The sequence below is a fragment of the Plasmodium vinckei genome, assembly GCF_900681995.1.
Source record: "Plasmodium vinckei vinckei genome assembly, chromosome: PVVCY_12".
In the NCBI taxonomy this organism is placed as follows: domain Eukaryota; phylum Apicomplexa; class Aconoidasida; order Haemosporida; family Plasmodiidae; genus Plasmodium; species Plasmodium vinckei.
The window spans coordinates 1-20,609 of NC_051304.1; the positions used below are offsets into that span (position 1 = coordinate 1).

General features: G+C 23.6%; 5 protein-coding genes across 5 annotated transcripts; all 5 read right to left on the minus strand.

Moving 5' to 3' along the window:
* Window positions 1–2,574: 2,574 nt before the first annotated feature.
* Window positions 2,575–4,797, minus strand: PVVCY_1200010 (CIR protein PIR protein; the record flags this gene model as incomplete). The annotated part of the gene is made up of 3 exons (XM_037634589.1): window positions 2,575–2,661; window positions 2,749–4,650; window positions 4,780–4,797. The coding sequence occupies 3 exons, from the start codon at window positions 4,795–4,797 to the stop codon at window positions 2,575–2,577; spliced, it is 2,007 nt and encodes a 668-aa protein (XP_037490674.1).
* Window positions 4,798–7,065: 2,268 nt separating this feature from the next.
* On the minus strand, window positions 7,066–9,500 carry PVVCY_1200020 (PIR protein CIR protein; the record flags this gene model as incomplete). Its single annotated transcript, XM_037634590.1, has 3 exons — window positions 7,066–7,341; window positions 7,425–9,314; window positions 9,444–9,500. The coding sequence occupies 3 exons, from the start codon at window positions 9,498–9,500 to the stop codon at window positions 7,066–7,068; spliced, it is 2,223 nt and encodes a 740-aa protein (XP_037490675.1).
* A 3,344-nt stretch (window positions 9,501–12,844) lies between these two features.
* On the minus strand, window positions 12,845–13,237 carry PVVCY_1200030 (fam-c protein; the record flags this gene model as incomplete). The annotated part of the gene is made up of 2 exons (XM_008625017.1): window positions 12,845–13,042; window positions 13,157–13,237. The coding sequence occupies 2 exons, from the start codon at window positions 13,235–13,237 to the stop codon at window positions 12,845–12,847; spliced, it is 279 nt and encodes a 92-aa protein (XP_008623239.1).
* A 1,754-nt stretch (window positions 13,238–14,991) lies between these two features.
* PVVCY_1200040 (CIR protein PIR protein) lies at window positions 14,992–15,888 on the minus strand (the record flags this gene model as incomplete). The annotated part of the gene is made up of 2 exons (XM_037634592.1): window positions 14,992–15,084; window positions 15,190–15,888. The coding sequence occupies 2 exons, from the start codon at window positions 15,886–15,888 to the stop codon at window positions 14,992–14,994; spliced, it is 792 nt and encodes a 263-aa protein (XP_037490676.1).
* A 1,832-nt stretch (window positions 15,889–17,720) lies between these two features.
* PVVCY_1200050 (PIR protein CIR protein) lies at window positions 17,721–20,167 on the minus strand (the record flags this gene model as incomplete). Its single annotated transcript, XM_037634593.1, has 3 exons — window positions 17,721–17,993; window positions 18,084–20,018; window positions 20,153–20,167. The coding sequence occupies 3 exons, from the start codon at window positions 20,165–20,167 to the stop codon at window positions 17,721–17,723; spliced, it is 2,223 nt and encodes a 740-aa protein (XP_037490677.1).
* Window positions 20,168–20,609: the final 442 nt, after the last annotated feature.

Here is a 20,609-nt window from a genome sequence, read left to right on the forward strand (position 1 = left end):
TTATTTATTTATATAATGAAATATCTGTATTTTTAACGAGCATTATGGAATTATTATTATATTGATTGATAACTTTAATGTTATAGCACCATAATAAAGTATACTTAGCAACAAAATGTAGTATTTTATTTGATTTATTATGCATACAATTTTAATCTTATAATACCTTTAAGAACATATTTAACTAATTTATATCCATATAGTGCATCAAATAAACATAATATATTGTTCATATTCAGTAGCATACTAATCCATTATTGTTACTATTATTGCTAATAATATACCGCTGTACACTACAACGAAATAATTAATGCACTCAAGAGAAATACTTTAAACCAATTACTAATTTTCCTTGCTTCATTGTTTTAAAGTGCAACATTTTAGGGCATATATTATTTCGTAATATCACTATATTTAAAATATAATTTTATAAGTTTGTGCATATATAATAGCCTAGTATAAATATTATTGTTCAAATAAAATTAATTATTATGTGCTTTTTCGATAAAATTAATATTTAATTATATGCCGTTTTACAATAAATAATATTTCAATATTAATTATTGTTAGAATATTTTACTATTTTATATGCATAGGTATAGGTATATAATAATAACCCTAATCATATATACTTAATTTTTTTTAATTATTATAAAAATTATTAGAACAAAATACATATCAAATCTTATTAATATTTTATATTTTATTTTTTAACTATTCTAAATATAATATATATACCTCAAATCTATAAAATTTAAAAATTAATAATGATCAACCTAATGTTATACCTTTATGAAAATAAATAAAGGCTTACAAAACTATTTCTATTAATACTAATTAATTTTAATAAAATGTAAAGTAATCAGATAAAGCGAAAATATTATATATTGTTAAAATTTAATAAAATATTATACATATATCTATAATATAATTTTATTGTATTATTAAAAATGTTAGATGCATAAAATGCCTTTTATAGATAATGTTACATTGTCGAATCTCGATCGATATTTAATGAATCCATATTTTATGATTACCTATTATGTATTAGTATTATGTTTAAATAATGTTAAACATATACCAATTAACCTGAAAGTATATTATAATGTAAGCAATTGGCCCAAATGAATATAATTATATGTTATAACCTCGTATATGAGATTACTATATTGTTTGGTTTGAAAGTTATAATTTAAATCAAAATAATAATGACACGAATTATAAGCTTTACTAAATAAAATGCTCCATCAAATAAAGAAACATACTGTGTTACTCATGGTTCAACATAGCTATGGGTTAACACGCCTTATATAATATATAATAAGGGTTCTTATATATAGTTAGATAAAATTATAAATAAATTATAAAATGTGAAGTTATAATATTGCCACATGTAATATATACGATCGAATTCGATGAAGGTATTGTAACTTATGTAAAATATATTATTCGACCCCTTTCATATTAACGAGTATGCAACTTTTGGTTGTATATTTACTCACCATCCCGAGATTAAACATACGGGATGACATATATATTTAATCAGGATTTATAGGCAAATAAATATGGCCAAATTATAAATAAATTAATTAAAATATGGTTTTAATTCAAAGTATAGGCTCCATAAAACAAAGCTGTAGCCCATAGTCCCAAACCTTAACCCCAAATATGGGTTCCCCAAAACGTAACTATATTTCCTGAGCCCACCCCCCAATATAGATTATAATTTTATTAATAAATGTGTTTAAATTAAGTTTATTTAAAATAATTATAAGTATTAACTATAAGTGAGTATATTCAAAATCCATTAATATATATGCATGGAAATAATGATAAATGAGTTTTTGACAAATATAAAATAAAAATAAATTATATATGTGAATATGTATTAAATTAAAAATATATAAAATAAAACAAACACAAATATAAGTTATAAGACATAATATACATTAAGAATGAAAAATTATGTATTTTAAAATGTGCATATAAAATATAAAATTATATGCATACAAATAATAAATACTATGGTTATAGTAAATGGATCAATCTTATTTCAGTTATTAATTATTTTCGTAATATTCTTTCACAAACTATATACTACAAATAATAATAGTAACGAAATAATTCATATAAATATATATATGTTAACGTTTTATTCAATTGTATAAAAAAAATGTATTACTACTTTTATTTTAATAAATACATAATAAAACCCTAAACCTCAACTTTACAAAAAATATAAGACATTAATTAAATTTATCATTCTATAGTGTCTCGCTTTCATTTATAGACAAAAAAAATTAACAAAAAAAATAACAAAAAAAATCAACAAAAAAAATCAACAAAAAAATCAACAAAAAAAATCAACAAAAAAATCAACAAAAAAATCACAAAAAAATCAAAAAAAATTAATTAATAAATGGTGCAGGGCCTATTGCATAAGTTTGTATATATTTAATAATGGAATTTTCCCCCATAAACGGAATTTATAAATTTTTTAGTCTGTTTTTTTCGACTATATGATTTTATAATTATTTGCATCTTCTTTCTTCTATCACTTAAGTTTATAACTGTTCATGTCGTTTTATTTACACCAAACAAATTTGTAGATTTTTTCATTTTTTTTCTTTTTAATTTCTTTCTCCGTTCAAATACCAAAAACTAACATAAAATTATAAAAAATGAATAATATTTTACAGTGAGGAAATATTTTAAAAATAGTACACATCATAATTTTCTTTTATTTACCTTGTACATAATAGCTAAAGTAATGGATATTATAATAACTATAATTGGAATTCCAATTTTTTTGAATTCTTTGAATATAAATATATCACCTATTCCTATTGTTCCATTTCCTTTTATTCCAGATTCAAGATCTGTTGGTATAATCACTGGATCTTCCCTCGGGTTTTCAGATCCTTGATCGCTTTTATCAGAATTTTGGTTTCCAGATGGTTCCTGAGACAATTCTGTTGTTTTCATTTCTTCTGTAGAACTTGGTAATTGTGGGCTTTGTGAATTTTGTGGTGTATCTGATAAAGTTTGATGTAAATCTTTTTGGGGTGGTGATTTCTCATCCTCTTCACCGCCTGATCCAGATTGATTATCATCTGAATCAGGAAGGGGATCTACTTGATTAGAATCGGTACTTATATTATCACTAATGCCATTAAAAAAATCACTAAATTTTTCGAAAAAAATGTTTACATTAGACACAGATGTATTATACAAATTCTTAATAGTATCCTTGGCGTTTGTAAGTTGCTCTTTTTTTTCCTTATAAAATTTTAAACCATTATTTAATTGGTCTATGCCTTTTAATGAGATACTAAAAAGTAATGATTCAGTATTAAAAGGGTCCCCTAGCGTACTTTGAGTTGCTTCTTCTACTGGAGCACTATCTGATCCACCTTGTTCACTAACTGATCCTCCATTATCATCGTGCCCACCATCTGTATTTAATGCCCCCTTATCTGTATCTTCTGTCCCACCATTTAAATCATCTGATCCACCTTCTAAGCTTTCTTTTCCAATATCTGTACCAACCGATTCACCATTTCCTCCATCACCTATACTTACTTGACTGCATTTCTCGCCACTTGGAGTTTCGGGTTCTTTGCCTCCACCATTTATTTTTCCTTTTTCAACGTCGGAACACGTCTCACTTTTAGAGTTTCCTAGACCTATGTCTGAATCATTTGATTCACTTTGATAAATTTTTTCTGATTTATAAGAGTCTTGTAGTGAAGGTGAGGGTGATTCTAGTTTTGCAGATGGTTCTTCAGGTGATGTTTTGTCGTGACTATCTTTTAGTTGGTTTAAAGGTTGTAGCGGTGGTACTTCTTTCGAAGAATGTGATAATCCTGGTGAGTCCGCTTTGTTTGATGTTGTAGTTTTTTTATTGAGGGAATTACATATTTTTTTAGTGATTTTATATGATATAAAACCTCTCACCACCGCCATCTCTTCTCCATTTGGTTTTGTAAGTTTTTTAAGATCAGTTTCTAAATTATTGTTTGAACCATTTTCCTGAATAGCAGAAACTCTAAAATCATCATATATACCTTTTAATTTATTCAATAAATTAAGATATGATTTGCATTCAGAAATGTTTATATAAAGGTTTCTATATTGATCAAGGCAATTGTCAGAATGTTTAGAAAGTTTCTTACTTTCGGCACCTTTTGTTTCATAATATGCAATTGTTTTACATATTCTATTAAGTAATAAATAAAATTCGGCCATATACCTAAGATTAGCTTCTTTCAAACCCTTTATCATATCCAAAAGATCCCAATACCTCAATTTTACTTTATGATCCTTTAAATGTTTCTCATAAGCCTGATTTAAAGTAATAGTATCCATATAGGGGGGTTTAACCTTTTTCTCTTTGCTTTCGTTGCGTATCTTAAGTAATTTATCACTTAGCCACATCAATAAATATTCATCATAGTCATTATACTCATCCTTTTTTATTAATCCTTTGAATAGCATAATTATATATGCGGCCAAAGCATTAATACCATTTTCTTTTGTTTTACAATCATCATTATGGCAATATGTTTTGATGCTTTTGTTTTTGTTAATTTTATTTATATCGACCTTATTACCATCAAAATATTTATCAGCATTAATAAGAAATTCACACTAAGAAATATTTATAAAAATGTGCATTAATTCAAAATGTATTCAAATAAATTTAATATTATTTAAATATAAATTAAACATAATAAAATTAAGGATAGATATGTTTTATTTTGAAATAGAGTTATTTACCATTTTTTTGGAGTCCATTGTAATGAATTTTTTTTAATCTTTATATTGGCATCATATTGTTTTTATATAAATATATACACTGGAACAAAATAGGTTAAACAATGGATCGATTTTTTTATATAAAAATGTCGAACTTAAACGAATTATTAGTATTATCTTCAATAATAATATTAATTTTAAATTAGCATACAACAATATAATAAAATAAAACATATATTCACTTCTATTACAATTTAGATAATTATACTTATTTTGTGATTTTTTCGAAGCATTTTTATCATATTCGGAATAGCTTCATTGTATTATTTTGTGTAAATTTTCAATAAGTTTAAATAAAACACATTTTCTAATTATTATACGCTTGTATGTAGAGAATTATGCATTTTCTATATTTATAGAAAAGATGTTATAGATTTTATATTATTATAAATATATAAAAAATATAAAATGTGTTACTCTATAATTGTTAAAAATGTGTTTTTATCTCATTATTTGAATCCAATATGTTGATATAAATTATTATTCACCGTGAAATATTACACATTTTTATATAATTTCTAATAAGTGTAATACACATTTTGTGTTTAAATTTATATTATTCCTTTTTATATATGAATTAAATATAATAATGAATAGTTTTTAGTGCACATCTTATTTTATTTTTAAAATTAAAAAAACATAATATACAAATATATTGACCGAGGTATTACAATTAAAATGAATCATGAATATAAATCCGTTTTAGGATTATAGTTAGTATATATAATGTGTGTATTATTCTTTTCATCCCTATAATTCATTTAGCATGTAAATGATTAAGAAACATATTTTAAACAATAAAGAAAATAAATATAATTTAAATGTGTTATTTTTTATTTTAAAATTGTATCATACTTTGATTGGAATAATGAATTATTTGGGGATGCTATATAACACGGATTATCATTTTAAGTACACATCTACACTTATAACCTAAACATATATTATGTATTGTATATTTTATAATAAAAATTTATTTATATATTAAAATATTTACATTTCTAATGGAAACTTCAGAATTATTCATAAAATTAATGTTATATTTCTTGGTTGTGTTGATTCTAATATTAGCACATTAAAAAAATACTAACTAAACATTATAATATTTATCTGACGTTATGCATAAAATTTTAATTTTATTATACCTTTAAGAATATATATAATGAATTTACACCCATTTATTGTATCGAATAAACATAATATATTTTTCTTATTTAGTAACATACTAATACATTATTGTTATTGGTATGCTACAATGAGATAATTAATGACTCAGGAGGACTACTTTAAACCAATTACTAATTTCCCTTGTTTCATTGTTTTAAAATATAACATTTTAGAACGTATATATTATTTCATAATAACACTATATTTTAATTACATATTTGAGACTTTGCATATTAGTTCAAAGAAAATATATTACTATGTGTCTTTTCGATAAAACGAATATTTAATTATGTGAAGCTTTCACAATAAAACAACATCTCACTATTAATTATTATAGAGTACTTTATATATTATATGTATTGGCATATAATAACGATATTCTATGTATTATATATTTATAATTATTAGAAAAATTATTGGAACATAATATGATATGAATAAATACAAACATATAATGAAAACATAAACAAAGCATTGTGGTTATTTACAGTTAAATGGTTTTTAATTTATTATATTTTATTTACCACTTTTGTAAAAATGTTTTTTTTTCACAAATTGGCATGTAATCATTTTATTTATATAATATATCTATGAATATACAACATCGTGCTTATTATTTCTGTTAAATAGTACAAAATATTAATATTGATAAATGTAATCCTAAAAAATAATCAAATTACAATAGTAAATCACAAAAATAATACATATCGAACCAATATATTGAAAGACATGCCAATTTATTATTATTTGAAACCCAAAAATGAAGTACGCTTAATAAGTAACGCTTTATTTTGTCGTATTAATTTAGCAGGGGGAAAGACACCTTTTATATTGAAACAATACAATATTTTGACTTTTATAAATAATAATTAAAGACAAAGAAATATTATAACTCGGTTATAATAGAGAATTTCATCATATAGAAAATTTATTTTATGTTTTATTATAAAATAAGAAACAAACTCTTGATCTGTATCATATATATATAATACTTGTTTATATTAATAGACAAATTTACTATTTAGAATTCTTTAATTTTATACATTTTTTAATTCGATTTTAAATATAAGTTAATTAAATTTATAATTCTATGGAATTGCGCTTTCTTTTATAAACAAAAAAAATTAATAAAAAAAATAAATTAATAAATGGTACAGGATCATCCTGCATAATCTTGTATATATTTAATAATGAAGGTTTTTTCCTATGAACGGAATTTATAGATTTTTTAGTCTGTTTTTTTCGACTAGATGATTTTATAATTATTTGTATTTGTTTTTTTCCTCCAATTGAATTTATAACCTTTTTCATGTTTGTTTTTTTCTTCAATTCCTTTCTCCGCCCAAATGACAAATACTAACATAAATTATGAAAAATATATAGTGTTTTATGAAGAAATATTTTAAAAATAGTACACATCATAATTTTCTTTTATTTACCTTGTACAGAATTGTTAAAGTAATGGGTATTAGAATAACTATAATTGAAATTACAATTTTTTTGTATTTTTTTAATACATATCCATCATCTATTCCTGTTATTCCATTTCCTTTTAATTCGGTTCCTGGATTTTCTTGTTTAGTCACTGGATTGGATACTGGCTTTTGAGCTTCTTGTTGATCGGTTTTATCAGAATTTTTATTTCCAGATGGATCCTGAGACGATTCAACTGGGTTAGTTTGCTCCTTAGGATTTTGTGAAGTTTGTGGAGCTTTTGGAGTTTGAGGTGAATCTTTTTTTGGGGGTGATGGATCATTAGGTGTGGGATTTTGTTCACTACCTGGTCCAGATTCTGAATCTCTTGATCCATCTTGACTTTTTTGATCATCTTGCCCACCTTGTTCACCACCTCCATTTAATGGATTATTATCTGTACTTCCTTTATCACCGTCTGATCCTTCTTGGCTTCCTTTATCATCACCTGTATCTCCTCCTTGATGGATTGAAGCTCCTTGATTACCTGTACCATGATCTGATCCACCACTTGTACCTTGTTGACTGGTATTTGCACCTCCTTGGTTATCATTAGATATTTGACCACCTTGTACACTCTTTGTATCTTTTGTTCCACCATCTGAACTTCCTTGATCAATTTGTTCACCACCTGATACATCACCTGTTCCACCTTTTAAATCACCTTTTCCCTTACTGGGATCTCCTGTTTCACTAACTTTATCAGCGGATCCACTTTCTGCTCCACTTTTTTCAGTATCTGCGCCACCTGGTTCACTATTTCCTCTATCATCTCCATTTACTTGACTACCTTTCCCACCACTTGGATCGCCGGGTTCTTTGGCTCCGCCATTCTTTTTTTCGTTTTCACTATTTGGATTTCTTTCATCACCACTTGTACCCTCTGTTCCACTGCCTGAATCTCCTACTTTACTATCTTGCCCCCCACCTGATGCACTACCTGGATCTCCTGTTCCATCATCTGTACCTTTTGATATATCGCTTCCATTTTTTTGCCCGCTTTGTTTAGTGCTCTCCATATTCCCTTTATTTTCAGAGCCCGATGCTTGACTTGATGCTTGGGGTCCTGGTGATTTCGCTTTTTTTGATGAGTCTATTTTTTTTTTTTTTTTGGGGAATTTACATTTTGGACGATTGAAGTCATATGATTTAAAACCACGCACCGCTTCCAACTCGTCTCCATCTTCTGGTGTAAGTTTTTTAAGATTAGTTGCTAATTTATTTTTTGAATCAGTATTCTTAATAGCACGACTTCTAAAATCATCATATATTCCTTTTAATTTATTCAATAAATCAAGATATGATTGGCATTCAGAAATGTTATTATAAAGGATTCTATATTGACGACGGCAACCGATAGAATTTTTAGAAAGATTCTTACTTTCGGCACCGTTATCTTTATAATCTACAATTGTATTACATATATTATTAAGTAATTTATAAAATTCGCTCATATACTTAAGATTCGCTTCTTTCAAACCCTGCTGTATATTTAAAAGACCCCAAAAATCCCATCTTTGTTTATATTTCTCTAAATACTCTTCATAAGCCTGATTTAAAGTAATACGATAGACAAAGGCTATTCTTTTATTTGTGCCTTGGCTTTCGTGGTACATCTTAAATAATTTATCACTTAGCCACATCAACAAATATTCATCATAATCATTATGCTCAAGTTGTTTTATTGATTCTTTGAATTTATTAATTATATATGCGGCCAAAGCATTAATGCCAGCTTCATTTGTTGTACAACTATCATTACGACAATAACTTTTGATGGTTTTGTGTTCGTTAATTTTCGTCGTATCGACATCTTTACCATTAAAATAACTATCAGCTTCATGAAATAACTTACACTAAGAAATATTTATAAAAATATACATTAATTCAAAATTTATCAAATAAAATTTAATATTATTTGAATATAATTTAAACATAAAAAAATTAAGGATAGATATGTTTTATTTTAAAATAAAGTTATTTACCAATTTTTGGTGGCCACTGTAATGGAATTGTCTTTTTAAATCGAACATTGACTTCATATTGTTTTTACATAAAACTTATATACTACACCAAAAAGTTTATGCAATTATTTGCCTTTATATGTGAAATTTCCAGTAGTTAAACACACTATTAGCATTTTCTCAATAATAATATTAATTTAAAATTAATATACAACAATATAATAAAATAGAACATATATCCACTTTTGTTACGATTCAGATAAGTATCCTTATTTTGTGATTTGTTCGAAACATTTTTATCATATGCGAAATATCGCTATTCTTAATAATATTTGGAATAGCTTCATTGTATTATTTTGTGTAACATTTTAATAAGTTTAAATAAAACACATTTTCTAATTATTATACGTTCTTACATTAGAGAACTATCCATTTTCTTGATTTATAGTAAAAGCATAACCAATTTTATATTATTATAAATATATAAAGAATTAAAAATTTGCTATTACTATAATTGTTAAAAATGTATTTGTATCTCATTATTTGAATACCATGTATTGATATATGCTATTGTTCAACGTGAAATATTACACTTTATTATATAATTTCTAACAAATATAAAACACTATTTGTGTTTAAATTTAATATTATTCTTTTTTCTAATTAAATAAATATAATACGTTTAATTATCTTAATTAATAATTCACTTTAGAATATGTAATAACATTGCTTATGCATTAGCATTTCTTTATATATATATATAACATAATTAATGAATAGTTTTGAGTGTATATAGTATCTAATTATTAAAATTAAAAAAGCATAATATACAAATATATTGATTGATCTATTACAATTAAAATGAATATGAATATAAATTAGTTTGGGGGTAATAGTTATTATATATAAAATGTATATTATTCTTTTCATTCTTATTATCTATTTAATATATAAATGATTAATAAATGTATTTTAAACAATAAAGAAAATAAATATAATTGTTTTCGTATAACATAATTTTAAAATTATATTAATACTTTGGTTAGAATAATTAATTTATTTGAGAATCAATATAATATGAGCTACCATTTTAAGTACACATTTATACTTATAATATAAACATATATTATGCGTTATATATTTTATAATAAAACTTTATTTATTTATATAATGAAATAGCTGTATTTTTAACGGGCATTATGGAATTATTATATTGATTGATAACTTTAATGTCATAGCACCATAATAAAATATACTTAGCAACAAAATGTAGTATTTTATTTGATTTATTATGCATACAATTTTAATCTTATCATACCTTTAAGAGCATATTTAAGTAATTTATACCCATATAGTGCATCAAATAAACATAATATGTTGCTCATATTTAGTAGAATACTAATCCATTATTGTTACTATTATTGCTACTAATATACCACTGTACACTACAATGAGATAATTAATGCACTCAAGAGAAATACTTTAAACCAATTATTAATTTTCCTTGTTTCATTGTTTTAAAGTGCAACATTTTAGGGCATATATTATTTCGTAATAGCACTATATTTAAAATATAAATTTATAAGTTTGTGTATATATAATAGCCTAGTATAAATATTATTGTTCAAATAAAATTAATTATTATGTGCTTTTTCGATAAAATTAATATTTAATTATATGAAGTTTTTACAATAAAATAATATTTCAATATTATTTGTAGAATATTTACTATATTATATGTATAAGGATATAATAATAACCCTATTTCTATATACCTAATTTTTTTAATTATCATAAAAATTATTAGAAGAAATTATTATATGAAATTTTATTAATATTTTATTTTTTAACTATTTTAAATATAATATATTTATACCTCAAAACTATAAATTTTAAAAATTAATAGTGAGTAATATGTTATTATGCCGTATGGTAAATAAATTAAAGTGTATAAATAAACTTCTATTAATACTAATTAATTTTAATAAAATGTAAAGTAATCAGATAAATCGAAAATATTATATATTGTTAAAATTTAATAAAATATTATACATATATCTATAATATAATTTTATTGTATTATTAAAAATGTTAGATGCATAAAATGCCTTTTATAGATAATGTTGCGTTGTCGAATCTCGATCGATATTTAATGAATCCATATTTTATGATTACCTATTATATATTAGTATTATGTTTAAATAATATTAAACATATACCAATTAACCTGAAAGCATATTATAATGTAAGCAATTGGCCCAAATGAATATAATTATATGTTATAACCTCGTATATGAGATTACTATATTGTTTGGTTGGAAAGTTATAATTTAAATTAAAATAATAATGACACGAATTATAAGCTTTACTAAATAAAATGCTCCATCAAACAAAGAAACATACTGTGTTACTCATGGTTCAACATAGCTATGGATTAACACGCCTTATATAATATATAATAAGGGTTCTTATATATAGTTAGACAAAATTAGAAATAAATTATAAAATGTGAAGTTATAATATTGCCACATGTAATATATACAATCGAATTCGATGAAGGTATTGTAACTTATGTAAAATATATTATTCGACCCCTTTCATATTAACGAGTATGCAACTTTTGGTTGTATATATACCCACCATCCCGAAATTAAACATACGGGATGACATATATATTTAATCAGGATTTATAGACAAATAAATATGGTCAAATTATAAATAAACTAATTAAAATATGGTTTTAATTCAAAGCATAGGTTCCATAAAACAAAGCTGTAACCCATAGTCCAAAACCTTAATCCCAAATATGGGTTTCCCCCAACATAACTATATTTCCTGAGTCCTACCCCCCAATATTGTTTATAATTTTATTAATAAGTGTGCTTAAATAAAGTCTGTTTTAAATTATTATAAATATTAACTAAACATGAGCATATTTAATATCCATTAATATGTAATATACATGGATGGAAATAAGGATAAATGAGTTTTGACAAATACTAAACAAAGATAAATTATATATATAACGTGATTGTATATTAAATTAAAAATGTATAATAATAAAACAAACACAAACTAAGTCGTAAGATAGAATATACATTAAAATGCAAAAATATTTATTTTATAAATATGTATATAATATATAGTTATACGGATACAAATAATAAATACTATGATTCTATCAAATGAATCATTTGTATTTCAATTATTAATTATTTTCTGAATATTCTTTCACAAATTATATACAATGATGTAAATAATCCAAAATATTTTCCATGTAAGTCAATATATAAGCTTTACATCAACAATTTATAATAAGCAAATTGTATTTATTTTAACATTTATTTAATCAATTATAAAATTAAAATATTAACACATAAATATAGAAATGGAGAGCCTAATCATATTCCTAATCAACATACCTAACAAAGACCACAGCAATCACTGAATGGTGCTTCATCCTCATAGGGGCCACGATACCTTTCATAATCGTAATTATTGTTATTATTTGATTGGTTTTCTCGTTGAGGTTCTATATCATTTTTTTTGTTACTTTTCTTTATTTTTTGGATAGCACGAATGACCCTACTTCTTAATCCATATGTCTTAGATCGATCACTCTAGAAATAAATATAATAATATATATATACGTTAATATGTACGTCACAGTATGTAAATACCCACTATTATATAGTTTTCTATACACTAATTTATATTTTGTTTTGACAACTTACTTTCTGCTCCGAGCAATGTATTGATACAGCCAAAAGGGTATACAAGATGATACAAACTAAACTAAATATATTTTTATTCATTTTTTTATTAATAAAAATTGTTTTTCGAATAAGGTGGCTTAAATAATATATATGATTTATTTTTTTTATCTTCCTTTTTATATATTATTGTTGTAAAACAATGATGCTATTATTTAATATTACAAATTTTTTATTTTAATTTATTTAAACAATTTGTCTCATATTTATGAAAGTATATTATAATAAATTATATGTTACTGCTATTTTAAAGTGTCCACAAAATTATTTTATGTAATTATAAGTTAACAATATTTTTAATTTTTATTTTATTTTTAATTTAATATAAATAAATAAATAAATAAATAAATAATATTTTTTAAATGGATAAAAATATATATATAACAATTTATTCTAAATACATAAAATTGTATATATTTGTTCTGAATATTTTTGTTTAATTAAACCATTATATTTAATATAACAAAATTAATTTTAATATTTAAAATATAAATAAAATAATGCACTAATTTATATGCATATATAATAACTCTATCATCGAAGATGTAGATATACAATTTCGAAAATTTTATATTTATGTTTTTTTCAAATAACAAACCATTTTCGTAAAGAACAAATTATTTTAATTACAAACAAACAAGTTTATGCAACAAATTCAACCTAAAATATTTTTTTACATATTTTATATAAATAAGTCTTTAGTGTAGCATAAAGGTTCATTTAATAACATCCTTGATACTTTATAAACATGTTTTTTATTTTTGTATGTCTACATCCAAATTAATATAATTTAATTGTGGTAATAAATATTGGATGTATATATATTGTAAATCAATTTATGCAAAAATATGAAAAACGACTACCAAAAATTATTATTTGCATCTAAATGAATTCTTATTTGTTATACTTCTCAAATGTTTAATATCATTTAATAATATTTTGTATTTTTTTTATAAAAATAGGTGAATGAGCCTTAATATGGTTCCCATATACTAAAACCCGAATTATTTATACTAATAAATGCAATATGCCTTATTTATTATTGTTTGAATTTTATATTGTCTTTTAAATATGAACCCATGTATTTTTAGCACAAGAATAAAACTTATTAAATTTATCATATAAATAATGTCTTTTCTTTTATAAACAAAAATAATCAACAAAAAAAATAAATTAATAAATGTACGGGATTGGTCTGTATAATATTTTCTACATTAATTAATCCCATTTCCCCACAATTTCTCATAATAAATATTAAATTATTTAAATCGACATTATCTTATAGAATCAAATCGATACTTTGGATTCATTTTTCTATATCGACTTCAATATTTGATCAATTGACCCATAACACAATTAATCCCAAATTAACAAAAAATACATAGTTAAACACAATTACCACTAAGTTATATTAACACGAAATACAATTATTATAATTTGTCCTATATATATTTAAAACAATTTGTTAAACAATAAATATTATTAAAAATTATACTTAATTAAATGTAATGTGGTACTTAACCTTAACCCATATATGGGTTCCATAACATAACTTTAACCCTGACCCACAACATAAAAATTATATAAAAAATATACAAAAAATATTCAAAAACAATACAAAAATGCAATAATATGCATAGTAATTTAAATTTTATTGATTATATTATTTAAATATTCTTATCGACACAAAAATTATGATCCAAAATTATAGCCAAAAATTACTTATTTCCAAATAGACATATTCTTAACATATATCAATCATTATTATTGTTCCTGGATAATCTCTACTCTTCGAATCATATATTAAGTTTCATTTTCTTCTTTATATTTTTTAATTTTTTTCTTATATATTGTCTTTGAAATAGTTTATCAATTCCAAATAATGAATACTAATATAAAAATGGAAAAATTATTATATATTTTTCGATAAACGCATATAAGGGATCACAAAAATATAATTTAAATATTATAGTTTTTAATTCCTTATTATTTACCTTATAAGCAACTCCCAAGAAAACTGGTATTACAGAAAATGTCGATAAAGCTGGAATTAATTTGCTTGCTATCGACGAATTTGATGATGTACCTTCAGAAGTCTCCCCAAATGTTTGCCCAGGAACTTTTACAGAATTATCTACAGGACTTGTTTGGGGGGTTAATTCTGGAAAAGATGGAAGATTGGGGCATTCATTTTTAAAATTATTATCATATATATATTTTAAATTATCATAATCATTTGATAATGTAGATATCATTTGACTATATGAAATGTTATCTATATTCTTAGAATCTTTATTGAGTTCTTTAAATTGATTAGCAAACGTTTTAGCTTTTTCCGAACAATTATTGCAATCTAACTCGCTTTTATTACAGTCACTATACATGCTACATAAGGTTTTTAATGCTTCATAAAATTTTGATATGTCTTTAATTTTCATATTCATCAAATCATTTTTTTTTTCTATAATTGCCTTATAAGTCATATTTTCATCACCTTTGATTGTCCCATTATAACAGTTATTTTTTAATATATGATGTTTATAAAAATCACTTAATTTGTCGAATTTATTTTTTGGATTTTTATTTAGTTTATAACTTAACCATAAAATGGCGTATTCGGCAAGTTGATCATTTTCTAAATTATACTTATCCTTTAAATCTTTTAGCAAATAAATAACACCAGAACCAGTCATTTCAAAATAATCAAGACATCGATAACTATTATTCTTTCTATTGTAATGACAATTTTTTTTGATTAATCCGTTAGAATATAGACCTTTGATTCCATGGTTCTCCCACTCATAAAAATAGCCATCGATATTATTAAATTCTGTATACTACAAATATATTTTATGAATTAAACAAAAAAGCGTATTAATATAAATGCTAATAAAATGAAAATTAATATAATTTATGGGCGATACAACATATAAAACAAATGCGAAAAGAACATTTTATTTAAAAAATTGTATACCGCATTCTTAAAATTAGTACATAAATTTGCCATAATTTGGAGATTATGAGGGATAATAATGTTTATATATATTACGTAATTATTTGTTGTATCTATTTAAGTTCTTTGCATAGCAATTATATTTCGTTAAACATCCTATACTTATTTTATGCAAATTATCTAAATTACCATAAATGGAGAGTTGCTTAATATACTTTTGCCATATGTATATATGATCCATTTATACAAAAATGCTATTATTACTATAATCCTTAAACATATATAAATAGTTATTTAATACGATATATTACAGTTTTATATACTTGTTTCTTATAATATAGATTTTTCTAAAATTATAATATTTTTAAATTAAGTTACATGCTCCATTTTCTATTCAAATACATAAATTTATATTATTTTTATTTAATATAGATAAATTAATAACCAAATTTAATAAATCCAATAACTTTATTTTTAATCCTATATACTTCAATTTAGAAATATACTTTATTGGGTTATTTTATAGTAGATTTTGACCATCTTTTCTACGGTTTAAAATAACAATTAGCACTGAAACCATATTTATTGAGCTATTTATAAGCTTAAATAAGTCCTTGAATGAAGATTATTTTTAAAATAATCTTAGAAAATATTAAACATATAACACAAATAAGTATTGATCCAAATTTTAAAGTATAATAGAAAGTTATGTGCAATTAGATTGTTATATTGGACTTTGAGAGGACAAAATATAATATATTTTCTCTTTTTATATATATAATATTCGCTAAATGTTATGCATTACTCATTTATCTTATATATTCTATTGTTATAGTTATCAATATATATGATCCAAGTAATTTATTAAAAATCTTAAGATAAAATAATGCTATTTTAAATTTAAAAAGTTGTAATTCACTAAGAACTGATAATATAACACATATTAATATGGAATCATAAAATGACATTTAATATAATTGACTCTTTAACTCTTTCTCCACCAATCTCATTTTTTATAATATAAAACTGTATATCCCCAATTGTATATTTGACAAAATACATAACATTGATACCTTTATAATGCACTCTTATATGCTATTGATTTATCATTCATTCAATAAAACAAATACTTATGTATCTATGTTAGAAAGTATCATATATAATTTTTTACTGAATATTTATAGAAAACAATTGTATGTAGCATATAGCAAGGATTTAAAGGGACATTTTTTTCAGATTTTATTATTAATTTTTTCAATAATAAATGATTTTATAAAATATATATTTTTTGTCATTCATTATATTAATAGTGTTTGCATTCTTATAATTATATAAATAAATTGAAAATTATATGAACCGTTCTAACAACATCATCTTTATATATATATTATAATAATATATAATTTTGTATTATAATTATATAAGTATATTTTTTAATTATACTTATGAGTTCATTTACCTATAATAATAGTAATAAACGAATTTACTTATTTATAATTTTTAATAATTATATCGAGTTTTAAAATAAGGTTCATGGAATATTAATTCCAAAATAGAAGTTATTAATTAAATTTATAATTCCAAAAAATCAGATTTTCTTTTATAGACAAAAAAAATTAACAAAAAAAATAAATTAATAAATGGTATAGGATCAGCTTGCATATGTTTGTATATATTTAATAGTGGATCTTTTTTTTTGACAACTGAATTTATAACCGGTTTTAGGTTTTTCTTCCTATAATATGAATTGATAATTATTTGCGTCTTTTTGCTTCCGTCAACTAATTTTATAACTCTTTTCATGTTTTTTTTTTCCGATTTTGTTGTCCATTCACGTGGAAAATACTAACATAAAAATGTAAAGAAATTTATAATATTTTATAATAATGAAAAATCTTTAAAAGTGTTGTATATAGTAATTATATTATTATTTACCTTATACAAAATTAATATAATAATGGGTATTAAAACAAATGTAATTGAAACTCCAGTTAAACTACACTGATCAGATGTGCAGCACACTAATGTGGCATTCATAAATTTTATTTTAGGTTTACAATCCCCTGATCCATTCCACGTAGTTGGAATTATATTCCAGGGGGGTCTCGAAATGGGGTCAGAATTTGGTGAATTTAACAATTGAGCATTTATTAGGGAAGTTGTTTTTTGAGTAGATGTATCGGTTTTCGAGGGAACCGGCGTGGTAGACTGTGGCTGTGGAGATGATTGGTTTTGTTGCGATGGATTTGGCGGTATAATTGCTGGTGAATCTATTGATGGAGCTGATGGTTGAGGTGTTAATGGGTTTCCTGTTTTTTTTGGTTGATCACTACTTTGTGGTAAGTTATATCCTGAGCTGCTTGATTTAGGAGTGCCAACTTGATTAAGTTGAGTAGTTATATTATCAATAATGCTGTTAAAATAATCATTAGATGCACTGTAAATAGTTTTTAAATTATCCATATCGTCTTTATATGCACCAATGATTTTGTCCTTAGCATCATTAATCCTTTGCTGATTTTGATCAATAAAATCGGAAGCTCTATTAAAAATTTTCGTTCCATTTGATAGGAGACTAAGAAATGAGGACCAGAACCCAAAAGATCCTTCTGATATATTTGATGTTTCTGATTGATTTAGGGAATTTTTTATATCTGATTTGCCGTCTTGACTTGGTGGATGTGGTTCTGATGGGGGATCACCTGTCCTACCACTTGAATCTCCTTGTTTAGAGCCTGAATTTTGCTGTTCCCCATATTGTGATTGTTCTGGTTTATCTACTATATCTCCCCCGAGCTCTTTTGTTTGACTTGCTGAATTATCTTGGCCACTATCTGAACTTTTTTGTGAATTATCTTGATTTGGTAATTGACCCTCTGGAGCATTTAATACACCTTGAAAATCGGGTGATCCTTTTTGAATTGGTGTGGTCAATACTGGTGCAGGTACTGGTGGTGTTCCTTGCAGTCTATTTTCCAACTCATCATCATCTTCTTCTTCATCTAAATCATCATCGTCATCATCTTCAAATAAATCATCGTCGTCATTATCTTCTGTACTTTGAGACCCATCACCGTTCTTTCTTTTTTCATCATCCTCTAACATTTTAATTACTGTTCTTATAAATTTGGGAGATTTTTTAGTTAACTTTTTATGCAATTTTGTGCATCCTTCAGTATTGAATTCATATCCAAACTTGGTTGTATCTATATGTGAAAGTCTTATAATCTGATCACGTACGGATTCATCGTGGTTATTGTGTTTAATAACAGCTTCTATAAACTCATTATATAATGTTTTTGAATGATTCAATAATTGAAGATATGGATCACATTGATTAAGGTAATTATAAAGTGTGTTATAAATAATATAGCATTGGGTAATGTCTCTTATTTGTTGGTATTGTTCCACATTAGATTCGTTATTTCTATTAATTGCTTCACAAATTTGTTTAAATAAAAAATAAAACCCATTCATAACACCAATGTTAGAACCACTAAAATACTTTTTATTAAGTAAGATATTCCAATAATTAAAACTCCCCATATGTTTACCTAAATATTTCGTAAATGCATCTTTTATAGATAAAGTATGATCTTTTGATAATTTATATAATCTATCAGACAATCCCATGACCAAAAAATCAGCACTTAGGTCATTTTCACTTTGTAGATCTATATTATCATTTTGCATTAATTCCGTATATGCATGTCCAGAAATGGCGCTCAGTTTTTCAAAATCAGTTTCACATCTTTTAGATCCATTTTTTACAGGGCAATAATTATTATATGATCCATAGGCATCGTTAAATTGTTCATCATTGCCCTCATAGTTAGTAAAAAGTTCATCAATTTCACGAAATGTACTACACTAAAAAACATTTTTTAAAAAATAATAAAATGTTTATTAACGAACAATTTATTAAAATGAAATTAATAATAATTAATAGCTCATGTAAAACATGGAATACAATAAATTATTTTTATCTAAAAAAATGTATTTACCGCTTTTATGTCCATTACAATGGAGTTATGTTTTAATTTGTAGATTAATTAACATCATTTTATATTTTATGTAAAACATATATACGCGTCAAACACGTTATACAACTACTTAAGTTATATACATAATTAATATCGTAAATCAAACATATTCCTATTATTTTTATTATTTAAATATAGAATAATAATGTAATATTATTACCAAAGATATATTTTATTTTACGACAAATATACTAATTATCTTAAAATTTGATTTGTTTAAAATATTTTGTTTTAGATGTAAAATAGAACATATACACAAAATCACTATATTTAATAGTAACAGGTATAACCCAATTATATAATTTTGTGTAATCTTTCATGAGTTTAAATAAAACATATCTCCTAATTATTATACACTTTATATAGAAAACTATACATGTTCTATATTTATACCAAAGAAGCCACAAACTCTATATTA